The sequence below is a fragment of the Squalius cephalus genome (assembly GCF_949319135.1).
Source record: "Squalius cephalus genome assembly, chromosome: 2".
In the NCBI taxonomy this organism is placed as follows: Eukaryota; Metazoa; Chordata; class Actinopteri; order Cypriniformes; family Leuciscidae; genus Squalius; species Squalius cephalus.
The window spans coordinates 977,431-1,001,056 of NC_137123.1; the positions used below are offsets into that span (position 1 = coordinate 977,431).

The 23,626-nt window shown below is 38.5% G+C and overlaps 1 protein-coding gene across 2 annotated transcripts in view; it reads right to left on the minus strand.

Moving 5' to 3' along the window:
* Positions 1 to 23,626, minus strand: part of LOC307154372 (NACHT, LRR and PYD domains-containing protein 1 homolog) — a 49,452-nt gene that overhangs the window by 9,419 nt on the left and 16,407 nt on the right. For both annotated transcript variants that reach the window (XM_079864260.1, XM_079864261.1), the window contains exon 8: positions 21,422 to 21,586. In XM_079864260.1, coding sequence (XP_079720386.1) covers positions 21,422 to 21,586 — 165 coding nt within the window. The remainder of the gene's footprint in view (positions 1 to 21,421; positions 21,587 to 23,626) is intronic.

Below are 23,626 nucleotides of genomic sequence, written 5' to 3' on the forward strand. Positions count from 1 at the left end.
ATTTTCACCATGGATAGATGAACCTGATAAACTACGAATGTCAATAAAACTTTTTCGCCAAACTTACAAAACTGTTTGAAATTGTACCTATTTAAGAGGAGATATTATTGTAACTCCCTTAATGCCAAACTTGACTCTTTTTATAAAGATATTTTAAAATAAGTATATTTTTCTGTTGTTTTATGTTTGTCACACCATAGGACAAAACGTCACACTAAAGGACAAAGATAGTCATTGCATAAAAAGAGTCAGAATACATAGTGTTTATTGTAACAATAATAACAGAGGAAATTTTTTTTTGTTGTTGTTGAAACTTTATATATTCGTTTTAAAAGCTTCTTAGGGAGGTCTTGTCCTATTGTGTGACATCTGTGTCCTATGGTGTGACAGGCCAAAGCATCACACTAAAGGACATTTCCTGTGACATTTTCTGTCACACCAAAGGACATTTGAGCTTTTGTGGCAGTTAATAACCATGCTAATACTAGCTGAACTGTTATTAACAATTGGCATGATACATTTGCATAATATTACAGTCCTGCTGTTAAAAATACAAATTTGAATTAAAAAATTAAATGTAGGAGTGTCACACTAAAGGACAAAAAAAAAAACTTAACAACTTCAGTGGTCTGAAAACATAGTTAAATATTTGAACAATTCTGAGAGAAATATTTACCATGTGCACTGCTCATGGGCTTGATAGGGGTCTTCAGTCACATGACCTTGATGGGGTCTTTCAACTAAATTTAGTTGTCTATGATATTGCCCAACATAATATCAGGTTATTGCATAACACCAAAGGACATTTTTTTTCTGTGACAAACTTTATGAAATTCCTACACTTTTAGAAATGTATGTATAGGAAAAGTGATGGCCACTTAGTGAAATAGACACTTGCACAATTATGCCAGGAGTGTTCATTAAGATGTTTAAACATTATTTTCTTTATTTATAAAAGTTAATATTTATGAAATAATGTTGTCTACCGTCACACCATAGGACGATTTTGAGATTTGGCTCAAAGTTGTAAAAAAATAAAAAATAACTCAGGTATTTAAACAACAAATTCATGTAAAACAAGAAAATGTTTAACCATTTATAGTATTCTAAATTATGAAAATGTGAAAAACAATTTTTTATCTTCTGTGACAGTGAAAAAGCCACGTCACGTCAACTACCCAATTGCAGTGTAAATGCATCCATGGCTCCTCTGCATCTCGAGCTACGAGAACTCGCGAGACTAAAATGTGACGAGATTCCTCGTCGAGTGAAAAGCTGTCTCGTGGTCTCGCCATGACGGAGCGTGAGGGTGAAATGAGCACAGAATAGTAAATTCACACATAGATACGTGCCTCCACTGTTTTTATCTAAATAAACACCATTGTAAACGTCTGCTCTGCTCATCCAGCACGAGTTGCAGTCGCACACAGTGCAGCACGAACCACAGTTCACTGATCGCGTGATGATGGCGGAGGATTTTTTTTTTTTTTTTTTTTTATTAACAAAAAACAACAACATACAAAACTCTCGTAGGGGAAAAGAATACACATTCATATATACAAATGTTGTCAATATACAAAAGGTACTAACCAAGCACAAAAAACAACAACAAAAAAACAACAAGGGGGAGCTACTTTGAAATACACAAGTCACAGGCAAAAATTTCCATTTGGAGCTGCACACACACACACACACACACACACACACACACAAGGGGAGATTAATCACAACAGTAGTTTCCTAGATATATCACTACACATTTTCCTTGCGATTTTAGTAGATTTGACCTTTTTCAGTGAGGTAAAAAACAATTTAAAATCATTTATAAACCAAACAAAGGAAGGCTTAGAGCATCTCCACTTACTGCAATGAATGTGATATTTACCCATAAGAATAATCATATTGACTAAATCTGATACTGATGAATCTACATTATCCATATAAAAGAGGATGTGTGGCAAGGTGAGATTAGGGATATTATCAATCTTAAGTGTCAGCCAATTATGTAACTCGGACCAAAAACTATTGGCCACGGGGCAAAAGAAGAACATGTGTTCCAGAGTCTCATCAGCCATCTCACAAAATACACAAGGGTCTACATCAAATTTGAATCTTTTTCTAAGAAAATCAGCAACCGGATATATCTTATAAATGATTTTAAAGTGAGTCTCTTTAATTTTGGGGGAAATAGGCCATTTGATGAATTTAAAATGTGTTTTTTCTATGGACAATGCAACCATATTCGGAACCTGTACACACAATCCTCTGTTATAATCAAAAAAACAATTTAGATTTCAAAACATCATTAATATATTTATTATTACATTTAAAGTCAACTAAACTACAATCATTAATGACTAAATTTGGTAAAGTTGGTAAGGGTCTTACTATTGTATATAACAATGTGTTTTGTATGAACTGTAATAATGGTACAGGTATTACTTTACAGATCTTGCTGTATTCTCTATTAGTACAGTTTAAATTATATTTGTCTAAGAAAGCTTTATATTCATAGAAGTTACCATTATCATCATGATCACCTCAAAATCACATTGCAGAAGAAAATCAAGCCCTCCTACTTTTTTAAATAGATGTCTAGGAATGTGAAACCACATTGAATCTGGTTGTGATAGATATGTTTTCGACCACTTAATCTTAACCTGTTAAGCTGTAACCCCACTTTTGAAAAATCCCCAGAAATGACATACCCAAACTGAAACAGATACATTTCATGATCCCTTTGTACTAAAAGCACAAGTATGATCTCGTTTGAAAGCTGACACCTGGCAGTTTATTGTAAATGTAGAATTAATTAATGTCATAATGACAAAAATTTGTTATAAATAGCTTCAAAGTTTTGTAAAGTTATTAGAAATTATTTTTTATGAAACATCCTCATGAAAATAAAATTGAAGTTGGCACTGGAGCAATCTAGAAATGCACTACAGCTAAAGCCATGTCTAAACATTTTATGCTTAAAATCTGAAGATAATAAGTCCAAAACTCTGTATTTAGTTAAATGTTTTTCAAGACCATGTCATGTGACTTTATTTTGATTTGACGCTAAAATGCTACTGATGTTTATTGTCATCTTCTAACCATCTATCCAGTATATTGTCTCTATTGTTTTGTGGTGCAAACGATCCCCATTCAGTCTCAGTCTCCCCCTGCACACATTCACACCTCTCCAGCCTGGTTATGGCTCTAAATATGCATTTCTTTTGTCTGCATTATAGTTACTAATGACTGGCTATTCACAGGCTATTCATAGGGTTTCAGTCCCTAATTTCTTTTATCAAAGTTCACCTCACATTTTAAACTGTATCAAATGCATTTCTTGAATAAAGAAACATTTCAGTAAGCATTCAAAAAATAATAAAAGTATAACTTCTAGGTGGCAGGTGCACCTAGGGCTAGCTAGCATGTTAGCTTAGCACACCATCAATACACAACAATTTATGAGATTAAAACCATGTTTGTGCTACAAAATTACTTTGTAACGCAAGAAGAGTATTTTAAATAATCTTCTGTGATCTAATTTGGCTTCAGATAAAAAAATCAGACAGAAAATATACTATTGGATAGTGTTCTGCACAATGATAGTCTATATAGATTAGCATTACATTATAAATATAATCTATTATTATGAAAATACCTGGCATGGCTTGAAAAACACAGGTAACTCAAATATCATTGCAAACATGTTTATTGTCTTCAAAACGTCTGTATCTGTTACAGCGCGATCTCTTGTTAGCTTTGTGTGTATCAGTGACGTCCTGGAATGTCACGATCATGGCTCTTCTTCATGTTCCATATATGGACTATTATTGTGCATATAGCGCCCTCAGGCTAGTGGTATGAATTGAAAACACAGTATCAGAGTACCAAACGCTCATAAAGATTACATCGACGCATTTGGGTATAAATTCAATAAATATTATTCCTGTCTATAGAAATATGATGTAAATCTATGAGAATCTATCAATATTTCTCCAAATCTGCACATTTTTGAGCTAAAGCCCTGAGGGACGTTGTTTTGTGTATCGCTGTCATGACGACAGCACAGAGTTTTTTATGAATGAAAGCGACTGACGCGCATAATTCATATTAAAGTTATCGACTCATTTTTTCATTTCATAACTCCTGACACAAATTAAGACATAACTGTCACTATGAGTTTCTCAGAATACAATAGTGGTCAAATACTGAAACTTGAGTATTATATCTTTTTAATTATGTATAGTTTGTCAAGGTATAACATTAAATCTGATAGTTATTTTGAATTAAATAAATAAAAAACGCTTCAGTGCGCGGGCGCACTGGCAACGGTTAACAGGTTTTAAAGGTCCCAAACATTGATTCAAAGTCCAAGGCTTTGATACCACCCATATCATACTCTTTAACAAGCTGAGATTTCCTTATATAATGGGTTTTATTTTTCCACAGGAATTGGAAAATAATTGAGTTGACTTTCTTAATATTACTGGAAGAAACATACAGGGAGTGACATGGATAAATTACTTTGGAAATACCTTCTGCTTTAGATAGAGTAACTCTACCAAAGATAGTGAGGTCTCTGGTAAGCCATCGACTCAAAGATTTCTTCATATCTATTAATCGGTTAGAAAAATTAACATCTTCCCTTCTGATAGCATTTTTAGATAAGACTATTCCTAAATATTTTACTTCAGATTTAACCTCGATTGAAGAGATGATGGAATCCATTGACGAGTGAATGGGAAGTAGCTCACATTTTTTAACATTGAGGGTTAATCCTGAGGCTTTGGAGAAAATTGATACTGAATTAAGGGCAACGTCAACCATGAATTTATTCCTTAAAAGGATTACTGTGTCATCTGCAAATTGACTAATTTTAAATTCCTTGTCAAATATTGAGATCCCATGCAAATCGGGGTTGTGATTAATGAGCATGATAAGTGATTGGGTGGCTAGAATAAACAGTTTGGGAGAAATCGGGCACCCTTGTCTAATACCGTGGAGCACCTCAAACCTAGGAGTCATACCAGGATTCAGGGACACAGAACTATATATGTCAGTATAAAACATCTTAATTATTTTACAAAGAATGTTCCCAAAACCTAAAAAATCTAGGACTTCAAATAAAAAGGCATGTTCAACAGTGTCAAATGCCTTGTAAAAATCTAGAAATAAAATAAAGGCATCAGTATCAATGAGATCTCGATAATCAAGCATGTCTAGAAGCAATCTGGTATGATTATGTATATTTCTACCCCTCATGAAAGCTGATTGACACTCATCGATAATATGTGATAATCCCTCATTTAGACGATTAGCATAGACAAGTGCCAATAATTTATAATCATTACATAACAAGGTAATTGGTCTCCAATTATCCAATAACAGATTATCTTTGTTAGGTTTGGGAATTAGAGTGATGAGACCATGTTTCATAGTGGGAGAAAGATTACCTTTTGAGATACAATCTAAATAGGCATTATATAGCATTTCTCTGATATCACTCCAAAAGAAAAACTCCACGGTTATCCCATCTATTCCAGGTGACTTCCCCTTAGACATCTGTCGAACTGCTAAATCTAACTCCTCAATTCTTAGTTCATCTTCCATAGATTGTTTAAATTTATCATCAAATGTCTTTTTAAACCCCTGAATCCTATTTAGGAAAAAGCAGCAATCTTCTTTAGAAAAAAGGGATTTATACAAATTACTATAGAAAGCTTTGATTTTTTCGTTTACTTGTTCTTGATTTTCAATAATAACATCATTAATATTTAACTTCCGAATTTTTTTCTTCGTCTGTCTTTGTTTTTCCAGACTAAAAAAATAGGAAGAGTTTTTTTCCCCCTCTTCGATCCAACGAGCCCTTGAACGAACAAATGCCCCCTTGGCCTTTTCCAAATATATATTATCAAGATGGGACTGTAAATTGTTTAATTCAGTCTGCTCTTCCAGTGTCAAATCATCTTTACAGCACAACATATTAATGCGACTAATGATGTCCCTTTGTCTTATCTTTTTACGTGTTGATAATTGCTTACTTTTCTTAATAGCTATCTGTTTAACTTTGAATTTGAACCATTCCCATTTACTCAGAAAACACATTTCCAATTCACCTACTTCTTTAACTAGTTGTTTAACTGCATTACAAAACTCAGTATCTTCCAAGAGGGTATTATTAAATTTCCATATGGGGTTTGTGTTATTCTCTCTTCCACCCGGAGAAAGTGTCAAAAATATTACACAATGATCAGTTAGGGGTGATGCTGAAATTTCACATCTATTTACCTCATTAATTAGATTGTCTGAGATTAACCAATAATCCAATCTTGAGCATTGGCCATTATTAGATGAGTTAAACCAGGTAAATTGTTTTCTGGTTGGGTTTTTCATTCTCCAATAATCCTTTAGATTGGCCTTTGTGATTAATTCAACTATTGTTTCATCAAATGAGTGGCAGTGTCTTTTTGATGGTAGGCGGTCTAACCAAAGATCAGGGGCCAGGTTAAAATCTCCCCCAATTATTACTCTATCCGTTAAAAAAAGCAATTTCCATTCTTCTAAGTACTTAATTAAGGATGAGAAGAGAGTTTTGTTCTGTGCTCTTTTGTTATAACCATACACACATAATAAAATGTAGTTTATACCATTAATTTCAGTTGCAACCATTATCCAATAGCCGGTAGGGTCACTTTTATGGTCAATAATTTTCCCAGGAAATCTATTTAACAAAATCATAACTCCTGCCGAGCGTGACGTTCCATGACTGAAAAAGATTGCCCATTGCGATTTCCAAAAATTTTTGTCAGCCTCAACTGAGTGGGTTTCTTGCAAAAAAACACAATTAGCCCTTTGCTCCTTACAGAAAAGAAAAATAGCCTTACGTTTAACATTATCTTTCAACCCCCTAGTATTTAAAGAAATAAAGGAAAACATTTAGGTGATAAGTAGATAACCTATAAACGGTGCACAAAAGAGTGTTAATGATGCGCAGGAATGAGTCATTAGTCCTAAATCTACATGTTTAGTGTATCTAATCCTCTATACACTATAGAGGGAGTAAAGGAAAACTACAAACCGAACAGCTATTTTAACAACGGTCTATTTAAATATGGAATCAACTTCGTCTACTTTGTGTTTTTCTTAATTTTGACAGCCATAAAGCTATTGTTAGTAGACTACCATAGCAACAAAAAACAAACAAATTATGACCAGCTTTAAAAAAACATTTAACAGGTAACCAAATTAAACAATCAGTATCTGCCATATGCTGGCATGCAAAAAAAAAAAGTTTTGTAGTCCTCAACGTATTGACCATGCTCCGATCATAACATCGGCTTATTTAACCCCGAATGCTCAGTGATGCATTAACAAACAAAGTGCGGGTAGTGTTGATACTTACATATCGGAACGTTTATGTCAATCAACAATAAAAAATAAATTTCTCAGTCAAACGTGAGTGCAGGCTGAATTTCTACCAGCCATTCAAATGATAGCAAAAACAAGTGATCAATTGGGGTCCACTCTCCGGTTATCGATCAGAGCGTATCCTTCCTTTAAGAATGCCCTTTTACCCGTCTTTCTGGCTTCTTGGACCAGTGGCCACAGCTTTGCACGCGCCTCCCGGTCTTCTTTCGAGAAGTCTTCTTTGAAACGTATGTGCATGTCTCTACACACTCTCGCATCCTTCGACTTTTTCCAAACATCATCCCGCACCGTTCTCATCCCGAACTGAATGATGATCGCTCTCGGTGTGTTATTCGAGGTAGCGGCGTCGCCTTTCCTTCCCAGCCGGTGAACGGTGTCTACGGTGTCTCGCAGCCGATCAACAGACATTGGAACAACTCTTGTCAGTATCCCGATGACAACTTCTCTCGTGTCCTCTCCATCCTTTTCAGGGAGACCAATCATTCTCAGATTACACCTTCTTTTATATTGGGTTTGCTCTGCACATGCTTCTTTTAACAAGCTGTTTTCTCTCTGAAGGCCTCCTATTTTTATTTGAAGCGTGCAAATTTCTTCTGTTTTCTTTAGTTGCGGTTGTGTTAGCTTCGATACGTCTGTCGAAACTTTTCAAAAGTTCCGTCTGCTCGTCCATTTTTCTGGTCAGAGCTTGTACTGCATGAAGAATTGCAGCACCAGTATTCCCGTCCTCAATTTCACTTTGGTGTCTCTGTTTCTTTGGATTTGGCTGTTTAATCGGCGTATGTTCTTTGTTAATTTTGTCTTCTTTGGATGAATGTTGCTCTGCTTCCATTTCTCCCTCAATGTCAAAATCATCGCATGCCTCGTGGAGAGCAGCCAAATCGTACTTGTGGTCGGACATGATTCCAAAAAAACTAAGAAAATGCTGACACTATGTTACATATCTATTTCACAGAGGGGATGTTACACTAGTTTATCACATTACAAGGACTAAAAATAAACTTTTTACCGGAGCCTGCAAAAGTGCTACCACTCACTCCGCCATCTTGAAACCCCCTGATGGCGGAGGATTTGTTGCGCAACAGAGCCTAAAACGTCTGATAAATGTCTTATCTTGTAGAATGCGCGCTCAGCACTGCCGCTACGGAGTACGTGCGATCGCCAATCCCAAACTGAAAGTAAAACACAAGCTCCCTGATGCGCGCAAATTAGGCTGCATACATACAACAGCCTGTTTTCCAGTCATGAACTTTGTCATTGAGGATTTCTATATTGTGCAAAAATCTCGTCTCGTCTCATTCTCGTGAACCCAATCTCGTGTCTCGTCTATTCTCGTGAGATAAGTGTCTCGTCACACCGTTTTGAGTGGGTGTGCCACAAGTTTTTTTTTAAAGCCCCTGGAAACCAATTTATAGCGGAAATATCACCTCTTTATGAAAAAGTTTGTTCCTATTGTTGCTGTCAATATTATTTTCGGAAGATACGTTAAAAATGCAGTTAGCTTCTGTGTACGTCTCTACAGTGCATGGCATGATATGTGTGACTCATTTGCTGCTTGTACATGATGCACCTTTTGTTTGATTTAATCCCGGATAATTCCAATTGATGATTTAACCTAAATCGTGTGATTAATCAGTATCTAAGAGCAGCATCTTTGGATTATGAGTTATATTTTTAAGCATTTAAATTGTCACTTGTTGCAAATGCAAAATTAAGAAACGTGAATGTGAACTGAATTCGCAGTCGCGTTTCGAACGCATTGATCAATATGTTTGCGTAGACTTCAGTAAAAATATAGTGGCTAAATTAACAATAAATAAAGCTTTTACTTCTGAAGTTTCCAAAGAGCACAGCAGTAATGACTTAATTAACTTCTTTACTTATAAGATTGATAATATCAGGGAGAAAATGATAACTATGCAACCGTCTACTACAGTATCGCATTGCATTGTAGTCTCCCTGAAGAAAAAAATCCATTCATTCATTGCAATAGGAGAGGAAGAATTTACTAAACTCGTTAAATCATCTACATCAACAACATGTATGTTAGACCCTATACCGACTAAGCTACTGAAAGAGATGCTTCCAGAGGTCATAGATCCTCTTCTTAATACCATTAATTTATCTTTGTCTCTAGGATATGTACTGAAAACTTTTAAGCTGGCTATGATTAAACCTCTTATTAAAAAAATGCTACTTGATTCTAGAGAATTAGTCACTTACAGGCCAATCTCAAATCTACCCTTTTTGTCAAAGATAGGCTACTAGAAAAGGCAGTATCCACACAACTATGTTCCTTTTTAGAAAGAAATGTAATCTGAAAGGATTTCCAGTCAGGATTTAGTACTGAGACAGCTCTCATTAGAGTCACAAATGATTTGCTCTTATCATCCGATCATGGTTGTATCTCTCTATTAGTATTACTCGATCTTAGTGCTGCATTTGACACTATCGACCACAACATTCTTTTAAATAGACTCAAATCATACTTATCTGACCGTTATCAGTTTGTAGCAGTAAATGAAGAGATGTCTCATCGATCACAAGTTCAGTATGGCGTACCACAAGGCTCAGTACTAGGACCGTTGCTGTTCACTCTGTACATGCTACCCTTGCGAGATATCATTAGGAAGCATGGGATTAGTTTTCACTGTAATGCTGAAGATACCCAGTATCTTCCAGTTTGTCCAATTTCGTGTGTCCAAGATGGCGTCTCGAGGTCAAGACATGTTTGTATCGCGTCTGTTTACATAGTGTGTCTATTGTTTTAAACGTGCACGTCGTTTTTACAACCTTGTTTTTATAAAAACATTTCTTGCACGCACTCCAGTGGGCTTCATTACTTGTTCATCCTGGGACTATCTTTCGATTACATTGTTGATACCCTCGATTGCACGGTGATACAGGATCACTCCTCAATTTATTGGATTATTATAGCCAACCATCGGGCCAGTAACAGTCATCAGTACAGTCATCAACAGTCATCAACTACCTAGCTCAGCTGACTAGCCGCAACTGCATACATCACAGCACCTCGTAGCAGGTCAACGGAGTTCGGTCTACCTCGACCTGGTCGGCTGGCTGGCAGGCGTCCTCGCTCTCCAGTGTTGTCTTCTCGGAGCTCTGCAGGTCCATCGCGAGTGTCTTGTCGACAGGATTACACAACGACGCTTCAGTGTGCCTTTCCGACGTGAAGTTCACTTTTGAAACGGATCTTTTGACCAGCTGACGGGACTAGCTGCCTGGATTAGCGGGTCTACACCGTCTATGGTCCACACTAGCAACATTTTCCCTAACGTTACTGGTTGGACTTTCAACGCTATTTACATTTTGCCTCTGATTTTGTGATTCGAACTTGGAAAACCAGTTCTCCAACATATCGTAAGAACTCAGCATCTTTGTTGTTATCTGTGCGCGCGCTCATAATTTTTACGCGCAGCGCAAATTTTTTTTTTTTTTTTTTTTGTTTTTTTTTTTGTGCTTGCATTTTATGTCAATATGTTTTGCCTATTGTTGCTTGAGTTAGTTTTTATTGTCCAATTTCAGTATAGACCAGACAGCTGTGATAGCACAGACATCCATTTTACTCCTCTCACTAATTTTGCTGAGACTTTTACTAGTTCAACTGGTTTATACAACTCCCCTAGAGATGCAATCTGTTTCTTTGTCACTCTACATATAGGTTTACCCCCCCCCGATATACTCACTGTACTATAACTTTGTCTGCCCATAGGGCAATGAATATATTCCATTCTGCCCAAAAGTCTTCTCTACATATTTACCCTGTCCAATGCTCTAAACGCCCTATTCTGAATGCCTTTTGCAGAATCCTTACACTGCTCTTACTTTGCTCAGGTGACATTGAATTAAATCCTGGACCTGTAGCAAATAATGTCACTCCAACCCCTCAGGAGCTCTCTTATGTAGACTTCTGTAATAGCAATAATTTGAGGTTCATGCACATTAACATCAGAAGCCTACTTCCTAAAATGGACTTATTTGTTGCCCTTACGCACTCAACTAATCCAGATATTTTAGCAGTGTCTGAGACCTGGCTCAGGAAATCCATTAAAAATTCAGAAGTTTTAATCCCGGATTATAATGTTTACCGTCAAGACAGAACTACAAAAGGAGGTGGAGTCATTCTTTATTGTAGACAGGCTCTACAATGCTCTGTCATTTTATCTAGGTCTCTGCCAAAACAGTTTGAGCTCTTAATTTTGCAAATCCGCCTTTCTAGAAACAAGTCCCTGACTGTAGCCACCTGTTACAGACCCCCCTCTGCACCCAGTTGTGCCCTAGACCAGCGGTTCCCAAACTTTTTTTCCGGCGCACCCCCTACTATGTCCCAACCAGGTTGGCGCACCCCCAATCCCCACTTAAAAAAAATAATGCAACAAAGCTTTGTTTTGTCGCCATATAAAGACTCATGTTTAATCATGCGCAAATAACCAGAACACGCATGACAATAACAACATCAACAAAGTTTCAATATAATGCAACAAAGCTACGCACAAGCTTCCACTTTAAAGAGGACGAGTGATAGACAGGCTCAGTAACAGAAAGCACGGTTATTTTCAGACGCTAATTTAGTTTTATTTAAAAACTAAATATTTTGTAACATTACACATGTGACATGTTTTAAGGTCACTTTTGATCACTTTAATGCATCCTTACTGAAAAAAAAATCTGACTAACCAACACATTTTTGAACGGCAGTGTACATTCAGTTGGTCATTATTGCAATATAAACACTATCAGACTGATCAACAAGGTATCTTTTCATTTACCAGTCAAAGACGGAGCAACTTTCTGCTCTTATGTTTACTCCGTGCACTGTCAAGGGCTTCATCATATTTGTCGCGGTACCGGTCTTTGCACCAATTATTTTACCGCAAATACGGCATTGCGCGCTGTTGGCATCGAGCCTGGAGAAATGTAGCCACACTTTTGATCGACTTTTCCGCATCTTTATGGTATTGTGTGTGTGCGCTCGCGTCTCATATGAGTATGTGCGCGGAGAGTTTGTGTGCTCTGGTCACATTGAGTATGTGTATGTGCGCGAGTTTGTGTGTGTGTGTGTGTGCTCGCGTTTCATATAAGTATGTGCGTGGAGAGTTTGTGTGAGCGCGCGCGCGTCTCATACGAGTATGTGCGCATCTCGTGTGTGTAGAGTTTGCTTGTAGCCTATATGTGCGTGAGCGACTTTAGGTGTGTCGTTGTGCATTTCATTTGTTTTATCAAAAAGGAAAAGGAATTTACAAAGGAAATGTTTACTGTTCATGTTTTTTTATTGTGTGGAAAAATCCCACTTAAAAAAACAGACCGCCATTACATTTTTCATCTCGCGCACCCCCTGGTGGTAGCTCGCGTACCCCTGGGGGTGCGCGTACCACACTTTGGGAATCCCTGCCCTAGACAACCTATGTGAACTGCTTGCTCCATATTTATCTTCTGAGTTTTTACTTCTGGGCGATTTAAACTGGGACATGCTTAATGCTTCATCCAGTTTACTTTCCAAACTTGATGCCCTCAATCTCACGCAAATCATTAACGAACCCACTAGATATAACCGAAAATCTGCAAATAAGGGCACTCTCATAGACATTGTCTTAACTAATATGCCCACTAAATACGTCTCTGGTGTCTTTAGCCAAGACATCAGCGATCACTGCATAATTGCATGTGTCCGTAATGGGTCTGCAACCAAAAGGCCTCCCCTTATCATAAACAAACGCTCTCAAAAACATTTTTGCGAACAGGCCTTTTTATATGATTTAGCCCAGGTACCTTGGAAGGATATCGATCTTATCCCTACAGTTGAGGATGCTTGGTCATTCTTTAAAAGTGCCTTTGTAGCTGTTCTAAATAAGCATGCCCCTTACAAAAGGATCAGAACTAAAAGTAGATACAGCCCATGGTACACTCCTGAACTCACCGCCCTTAACCAACATAAGAATATTCTGTGGCGTACGGCATTAGCATCGAACAACCCCAGAGACCAGCAACTCTTTAGGGAAGTCAGAAATCGATACACACAGGCGGTCAGGAATGCTAAGGTTGGCTTCTTTAAACAGAAATTTGCCACCTGCAACACTAATTCTAGAAAGTTCTGGGATATAGTAAAAACTATGGAGAATAAGAACACCTCCGTACAGTTACCCACAGCACTAAAGCTAGACAATATTATCACTACTGACAAATCATCCATGGTTGAGAACTTTAATAAGCATTTTGCCATAGCTGGTCATGCTTTTCATCGGGCGAATCCGACTCTAATTAACAGCCCCTCACCCTCTGTAGCACTTAGTCAAAATTTTCCACGTTTTTCCTTTGCCAATGTCCAGATAGCCGACGTTCTAAGGGAGTTGCAGCATCTTGACCCCTTCAAATCATCAGGATTAGACAATCTGGACCCTTCCTTTTTAAAGTTGTCTGCAGGAATTATTGCTAATCCCATCACCAGTCTTTTTAACCTTTCTCTTAACTCATCAGAACTACCTAAAGATTGGAAAACTGCTGCTGTAATCCCTTTATTCAAAGGAGGGGATAGTTTAGATCCAAACTGCTATAGACCGATCTCTATTCTTCCCTGCATTTCAAAGGTCTTCGAAAGAATTATTAATAAACAAATTATTCACCATCTCGAATCTCATCATAATCTTTCCGAAATGCAATCGGGTTTCCGAGCCGGTCATGGGTGCACTTCAGCCACACTTAAAGTTACAAATGACATCATAACTGCTATTGATCAAAAATACTATTGCGCAGCAGTGTTTATTGACCTGGCCAAGGCCTTTGACTCTGTCAATCATAACATCTTAATTGATAGATTAAGGAACTTGGGGTTCTCAGATGATTGCCTGGCTTGGTTCAAAAATTATTTCTCTGACAGGTTTCAATGTGTTAAGTCAGAGGGCTTACTTTCCAGTCCTCTAGCTGTCTCCATGGGGGTGCCTCAGGGATCAATTCTAGGGCCGACTCTATTTTCTGTATATATTAATGACGTTGCTCTTGCTGCAGGTGATTCTTTGATCCACCTATATGCAGACGACACCATCCTTTATACGTCTGGCCCGTCGTTGGACACTGTGTTAAAAAATCTTCAAGAGAGTTTTAATAATATACAGCATTCATTACGTTCCCTTCAACTGCTTTTAAATTCGACCAAAACTAAATGTATGTTTTTTAACCGATCTCGTACTGTACCTACCTGCCCATTAAGCATCACCACATTAGATGGGTCTGTTATTGAACAGGTAGATAAGTACAAATACCTAGGGGTTTGGTTAGACTCCTCTCTCTCTTTCCAGACCCACATTAATCAGCTTCAAACTAAAATTAAATCCAGAATTGGCTTCTTATTCCGTAATAAAGCCTCTCTTACTTTTCCAGCAAAACTCGCTCTCGTGAAAATGACCATCCTTCCAATTATTGACTACGGTGATATTATTTACAGAATTGCTTCAAACTCTCTCCTTAGTAAACTAGATGTTGTATATCATACTGCCATCCGTTTTGTCACCAATGCTCCATATAATACCCACCACTGCGACCTCTATAGTTTAATCGGCTGGCCTTCATTACAGACCCGACGTCAAAAACATTGGTATCATTTCATCTATAAATGCCTACTGTGTAAAACCCCACCTTATCTAAGATCACTAATCTCTAGAGCTACCCCCTGTATGAACCTTCGTTCAAGCAGGTATATCACTTTGACTGCTACTAAAGCCCGTACCTCCTTTGGCCGTCTTTCTTTCAAGTTCTCCGCTGTTAACGACTGGAATACACTTCAAAAATCTCTGAAGCTTGAATCCATTGTCCCGTTATCCACATTCAAATTATTATTAGCAAACACATTGTCAGACCATTGTACATGCTAATCCCAGCTCACACTTTAGTTATTAATATATGTGTTTGTACATTTTTATATATACCATGGCAGTCTTTGTCTGTTTGATCTGATGTTTGATCTGTTTTGTCTTGTAATTTCATGTGTAACTTTTGTACCTCGACGCTTTTATCTTGGCCAGGTCGCCATTGTAAATGAGAAAGTGTTCTCAATGTGCTTACCTGGGTAAATAAAGGTAAATATAAATACCCAGTTCTATATCTCTTCACGCCCCAATGAAACATGGCAATTCAAGAAATTAACAGATAATGCATATCTTATATAAAAATTTGGATGACTAGTAATTTACTATTTCTTAATTTCTCAGATTTTCTAATGACTAAACCAAAAACCTCTGTACATACTAACCTAGAAAACTGTCTAACACTTGATGGCTGCTCTGTCAAGTCTTTGTCGTCAGTTAGAAATCTGGGTGTGCTCTTTGATACCAATCGTTCATTTGAAAGTCACGTGTCTAGTATCTGTAAAGCCGCATTCTTCTGTCTTAAATATATATCTAAATTACGTCATATGCCTTCAATGAAAAATACAGAAGAACAGTTAGTTCATGCGTTCATGACCTCAAGGCTAGATTAAGCGTGGCTGCCCTGCACGCTTAATAAACAAACTACAGCTGGTCCAAAATGCAGCAGCTCGAGTTCTTACCAGAACCAGGAAGTATGACCATATTAGCCCGGTTCTGTCAACACTGCACTGGCTCCCTATTAAACATCGTATACATTTTTAAATATTGCTGATTACTTTCAAAGCACTAAATGGTTTAGCTCCGCAGTGCTTGAGCGAGCTCTTAACGCATTATAGTCCTTCACGTCTATTGCGATCTCAAAATTCCGGCCAGTTGATAATACCTAGAATATCTAAATCGACTGCTGGCGGTAGATCCTTCTCCTATTTAGCACCAAAACTCTGGAACAGTCTTCCTAACATTGTCTGGGAAGCAGACACACTCTGTCAGTTCAAAGCTAGACAAAAAACACATCACTTTAACCTATACATTCTTATTATACAAATCAGTTAAATGATTATTAGGCTGCATAAATTAGGTCAGCCGGAACCGGGAACACTTCCTATAACACCCGATGTACTCGTTACATCATAAGAAGAATGGCATCTATGCTAATGTTAGTCTTTCTGTTTATTCTGAGGTTTACTGTAATCAGCCGGATCCGGGCCGTATCCAGATCAGATGGAGGACCTGCGCCTAGACACGACCACAACGCATCCCTGAAGTGTCAGCAGAGATTGTGCCAACTAGACTCTCCCCTGTGAAGGCCTCATTGACACGACAGCCATTGGCTCTGATCCTCAACAAACCAGTCTCCATACCAGGATGATGACTCTGGTCTTCAACCAGATGGAACTGGATAATATTCTGATTGTTCCAATCCAATCTAACTTCTGACCTGTAATGCTGCCTGAATCATAATCATACACTGTTCGTTCGCTGGCCAGAGGAGAACTGGCCCCCGACTGAGCCTGATTTCTCCCAAGGTTTTTTTGTCCATTTGGCCCTGATGGAGTTTTGGTTCCTTGCCACTGTCGCCTTTTTTCACCTTTCTTGCCACTGGCTTTTGGCTTGCTTAGCTGGGGACATTTAATTTTACATTAACATTAATTAACATTGACTGAATCTTAGAACATATTAGATATTAATGCATATTAGAACTCAACCGAGCTGTACCATGACATCACGGTTTTCTCCAGAGCGGAAATATACATAAATGAACTAAATTAATACCTTTTTTACAACAAAAATGAAACATCACTGAACTTACTTAAAGGGATAATTCACTGCTGGAAAGATGAATGTGTATTTAAATTAGGCCATTTATGTAGTAGAAATGTGAAAAGCCAGAAAATGTATTTTTGGCTCATGTGGATGAAAGACATGAGGGAGGGAAGCGCGGTCATTCGAAAATACTACCGGGTTCAATTCCGATTTTTTGCTCATATGTGACACAGATCGGATGTTTTCTATGACTGTAAACAGGAAAAAAACGCATGCATTTGGATATTTCGAGATCGGTTTCAGGCCTCGTTCATTTGTGGAAATAAATCAGATATGTGCCAATGCAACTATCATGTAAACAGACAGATCCGATTTTTTGAGGCATTAGGCTACATATCCGCGTTTTAATGATGATAGAAACCCCGACACGCATCTGCAAAGGGACGGATGGCCCGATGAAACGTTGTGTCGTCGTAGGAGAGGAATGTGGACACACGTTGACACAACATATCAAAGGTTGGCTTGCTCATCCTAAAATTTCAGACCCCCTGCTCCTCGTTAAAGCCCGCCACGATCTCATGAAAGTGTGTATCTATAGCACGAATTTTATTTATTCTGCCATTTACGCCAAAAATAGTTTTCGAGTGCATATGATACGCAGTTTTCACGTGCATATGATATTTACTTTATGGCGTGTAATACACACGCACTCCACACCCCTAATCGTACCCAAGGGGTTTACAGTGCATATCTGCATGCAGAAACTATTTTTGGCATATAAATGGCACAAGAAATAAAATTTGTGGTATAGATACACAATTTCATGAGATCGTGTTGTATGTTCCCACCAGTCCTGAGATCTCTCTCACACACAATAACTGACACAATGGCCCTTTTCATCCTCCTCCGCCTCAAAATCATGGTGATAGTTGGCAAACTTCGCATAGGCTACTGTATTTCGCATCAGTCGCATCAGTCAAAAAATGCATCATGAAGAGGAAAAATACATATATAAGTCGCACTGGACTATAAGGCGCATTTATTTAGACATTTATTTCACAAAATCCAAGACCAAGAACAGACATTTAATCTGGAAAGGCAAGTTATTCAACTACACAATAGCACACAGAACAACAGGATGAAGAGGTGTCCGGTATGTTAACGTAACACATTAACTAGGGCTGTAACGATATGCGATATGAAACCGAATAAATAAATAAATACCGATAAATTCTTTAAAATTGGGCAATTCCAGCATTATGGACGTGACATTTGCAGTCAAAACTTGAAATATAAATTCTCAGAAAATGCATTTAATACCAATATATTGAAACGTCTATTTATATATCCATATTCCCTTAATAAAGGGACATTAGAAAAATATCTCTACATGCGTTTTATATTTAATATGAGGAAAATACACACGCGTTACGGACACAAAAAAATCTTTAACTTTTAGGTGGCAAAATATTTTTTAGTAATTCTGTGAAATACACTGCGCAAACCAAAAGTAATACTACCCACCGGATGAAGAAGGGTTGACTCTCCACAGAACATAAAATAAATATATATATATATATATATATATTCCGATTTTCACTAGCCGGAGTCACCATCCCGTCCATAACTGAGAAGCCAGTCAAGAGCCTCGGCAAGGTTTTCGACTGTAGCCTCAAGGATTCTGCCTCCATCCAGAAAACCAGCAAAGAGCTTGAGTCTTGGCTTAGCAGGGTGGACAAATCAGGTCTACCTGGGAAGTTTAAGGCCTGGATTTACCAGCATTCTATCCTGCCCCGGATCTTGTGGCCCCTGCTGATGTACGAAGTGCCCATAACAACTGTCGAGGCCCTGGAGAGAAAGATCAGCAGTTATCTGCGTAGATGGCTTGGGTTACCTCGCAGTCTGAGCAGTGCTGCCTTGTATGGCACCAGCAATGTCCTGCAAATCCCAATTAACAGCCTTTCTGAGGAGTTCATGGTGTCAAGAACACGGGAAGCATGGCAGTATAGAGAGTCCAGGGATCCAAAGGTGGCAGCAGCTGGCATACAGGTGCGAACAGGCAGGAAATGGAGTGCAGGAAAATCGCTGGAGGTGGCTGAGTCACGGCTGAGGCAGAAAGCACTGGTGGGGCCCATAGCAACAGGGCGTGCAGGCTTTGGCTACTTCCCGGTAACAAGAGTTGACAATGCTCAAGGTAAAGAGCGTCAACATCTAGTTCAGGAGGAAGTGCGGGCAGGCGTGGAGGAAGTTAGAGCTAGCAGGATGGTGGGAATGGGACAGCAAGGAGCTTGGACAAAATGGGAAAATGTTCGGCAACGGAAGATCACCTGGGCCGACATCTGGAAAGGAGACTTCCACCGTATCAGGTTCTTAGTCCAAACTGTCTACGATGTCCTACCAAGTCCAGCAAATCTCCACATCTGGGGCAAAATCGAGACACCTTCCTGTCCCCTTTGTCCAGGAAGGGGATCCCTAGAGCACCTCTTTAGTAGCTGTCCAAAAGCCCTTGGAGATGGGCGTTATCGCTGGCGCCACGACCAGGTGCTTAAGGCAGTTGCTGAGAGCATAGCCACAGCCATTAACACCATCAAGGGCCACCACAATCCAAGGAGCATCAAGTTTCTTAGAGCCGGAGAGAAAGCCCTTCCACAACCCAGAGCAAAGTCTGGCCTCCTCACTACTGCCACTGATTGGCAACTGGAAGTGGATATTGGAAAACAGCTAAAGATCCCAACCAGAATAATATCCACAAGGCTTCGTCCAGACATGATTATATTCTTAGATTCTACCAAGCAGTTGATCTTGTTGGAGCTCACTGTGCCTTGGGAAGAGCGCATGGACGAGGCCAATGAGAGAAAGCGCGCCAAGTACCAGGAGCTGGTTGAAGAGTGTAGAAGGCAGGGCTGGCAAACCCGTTGTGAGCCTCTGGAGGTGGGCTGCAGAGGATTTGCAGGGCGATCACTCTGCAATGTGTTTAAAAACCTAGGCATCACAGGGGAAGCGAAAAGAAAGGCGATCAGATCCGCAACTGAAGCTGCAGAGAAAGCCACACGTTGGCTGTGGATTAAGAGGGCAGAACCGTGGGCAATTGCTGCTGGGACACAGGCCGGGGTCTGATCAACTCCGGTCGGGTCGCCTGGGCGAGGGTGTCTGATGTTGAAAGACCCGAAACACCCAATGACCCCAGGTAACATCACTGAGGATGTGTCCCAGTGCATCTGCATGATGTATCCTTTACATATATATATATATATATATATATATATATATATATATATATATATATATATATATATATTATTTATTTTTTTCGCATTGAGGAAAAAACAGTGTGACGGACGGGACCGCTCTGAAAGCGGCACTAAAAGACTGCTTTGAAACGTGAAATATAGTAGACAATAGATAATCCCGACACGGAGGCGCCGGCACGTGAACTGGAGGTCATCTCATAAATGAACCGAAACTCAGAATATACGGTGGCCTACTCGCCTCACAGACCTGAGACATATATAGAAAGCTTGAAATGTCTACTTTTAAACACAACAATTCAAAACGAAAGAAAAAAGACTGCTCTGCTCTCTGCTTATGTAATCTGTATGAAATGTGTATTTCTCTCTGGCGCGTTCACTACTGTGAAGATCGGGAGTCAGCATCGTCAACTTCATCTTTGCAGCAGACACTGACACAGAAAACACTTGTTTATTAATAAACAATTAAAATGTCTCCTTGCTATATCTGACATATTCATAATTAATTATAAGTCATAATCATTACTTTTGCTGGTTCTTTGTGACAGCTTTTAGGAGCTTCATTGGCAGAGCCACCCTTACATGTTACATGAACGCGTCACCACCGCATCAGCACCAAAAACATGGAGATTTTTTTCTTTTTGAAGGCATTTTGTTTGTGTTCAGTCTTTTGTTCAGTTTTTCAGTTGTTTTCAGTAAATTTTTTCAGGGCTAGGCTACAGGAGCAGCATTTGTACTCTCGCGGCTGTAGACGGTAATGTTTTCTCTTGGTTCATGTCAGTCAGTATGAATTAATTTTGATATACAAGTCGCACCTGACTATAAGTCACAGGACCAGCCAAACTATTAAAAAAAGTGTGACTTATAGTCCGGAAAATACGGTATATCGCAAAGCTAGCATCAAGCATATTTCACGTTTGTCCATCTGTGCAAGAACCCCCTTTAAGCATGCGCAACGCCTCAGATAGTATGTCAAATGTAAACACATTAATCGGATATGGGGCAAGAAAGTGTAAACGGACGGTCAAAAAAAATCGGATATAGACAACAAATCAGATTTGGGCATCAAGACCTGCAGTGTAAACGAGGCTTGCTTGTCCCACATACTTGAGTATCTGCAATGAGCAGTTTGGATCCATCCGTTTGCCAGAGAGCAGCTTGACTCCTGGGTGATTGTAGCTCAGGTCCAGCTCTCTCAGGTGTGATGGGTTTGAACTCAGAGCTGAAGACACATAACCACAGCCTTCCTCTGTCACCATACATCCAGACAACCTACAGACACACAGTCAGATCATCTACAAAAACACACATGACTGGAAGACTGTAAATAATCTCTTATATGTTCTTTTTTCAATTTCAGCAGACAAATATATACATTTATCAAGGCAGAAATGCTTCTTTACAATAAAACAAAAACATATACGTCAATACAGAGACAGTATTATAACCCATCATGTCTACCAATGGTCATGGAAATGAAATACTCAAGCTTATACAGATGTTTTGTGTTTTACACAAGAACAAGGGGAGCTATTACTTATAATTATTAAAAAAATAAATAAATAAAAAGATCAGTGCGAATTGGTTTTATATAATCAATAATTTTTTTCCATATTGAACAAACGTATTCTATCTGGGTTCTTAAGGAAAAGGAAATCTTTTCCATCACATGTATATGTGTGTATGTATATGTGTGTGTGTGTGTGTGTATATATATATATATATATATATACACACACATATGTGTAAGGAATAATTGACGACAGGCCATTGAATTATTAGAAAAATAATGCACACCCGAGGTGGTAATGCGGTCACGACGCGAAGCGGAGTGGCCGTTACACCTCGGGTGTGCATTATTTTTCTAATAATTCAACGGCCTTAAGTCAATTATTCCGCTTATACTACAGTTACCACACCTCGAAACATTGTTCAGATTATGTATTTCAAGACGTTTGTATAGTTTGTCATTAAAATGCTCTTGTATGTAGACCTAATTTCTTACGCATCTAATCCCATGCCTCCGTTGCTAATTCCAAAACGTCATTTTAGAGTTAGTAACGGAGGTTTGAGCCACTGATAGCAGACTAATGCTGGGGACACACGACTAGCTGACACATTCTCTGACTGTTTTCATCGACTGCAGCAGATTTTAAACACCGACTTTGAACACAGACTGAACGCACTGAACACGCGTTTTGGCATGATCAGTCATAAGTATCAAATTACATTCATTATGCAGTTATTAATGCAGTTATTAGAGAGAGATGTTGCAATAATAAGACAGAAAAGCATGTGCATCAATATTATTATTTATTTATTAATTCAATTCGTTTTAATTTATTCGATCATTCTTTTTTTTTTTTCATTATTGACAGATGACAGTAGACTATAGCCAAATAAATGAAACACAAAGCCCTTTTAACAAGTAGGCCTATCAATAATTAAATGTGCTTGCTGAAAGCGCACACTTATTGTTCTTCTTAAGTTTTCTTCTTCTTATTATTATTATTATTATTCCCAGGAGAACATTTTTGGCCAGCTCCTGCGCCTAGGCCCTTTGACACAGAGACACCGTTCCAACTTTACAACGTTCGGTCAGTACCGGTGTAAGTTGCTCACGAAGATGACATCACGAGTCCATGTCGTTCGTCCGCCATAGTGGATTGAACAGAAAGCGAAACTAAAGTTTCACAGGTCACAAATTTGGTCCGAACTTCACGAAACTGGACGTACATGATCCTTGGACCAAGCCTCACAAAAGTTACTAGAAGGATTTTTGATTTTCGGAAGCGTTTGCCCGTCACAGCCAAACGAAATCAGCGGCGTAGTCGCCAAAACAAGAAGTAGTTCATATTTCAGGAACGCTGTCACGTATCGAAACCAAACTTTGTACATGACCTTGAGACTCCAATGTGAAGATGCACAATATCTGAGTTTTTATTGTACTTTTTTTATTTCAGGCTAATTGACAAACCCATTTACCTATGTCTATGCTCTCATAGAGTTCACCTCACACTTTTAATGTTAATGCATTTAGACAGTAGGTGGCACTGTTGTATTACATTTCACAGAGCTGCCAAGTCAGTGTATACTGCATTCGTTTTTACTAGGTTTGTCTTAATAAATGCAGGCATGAATTTCGTTTTTTGCATTGGTCTAATTTAATCATCTTCATTTATTAATATATACAGATTTGTATGCATGAATTGTGTATTTCCAGTTCTCAAAGCAGTTAATAACAAAAAAAAAAAAAAAAAAACTTTATACAAAATACATCATGCTCTTCTTCGCTAACCGAACAAACAATTC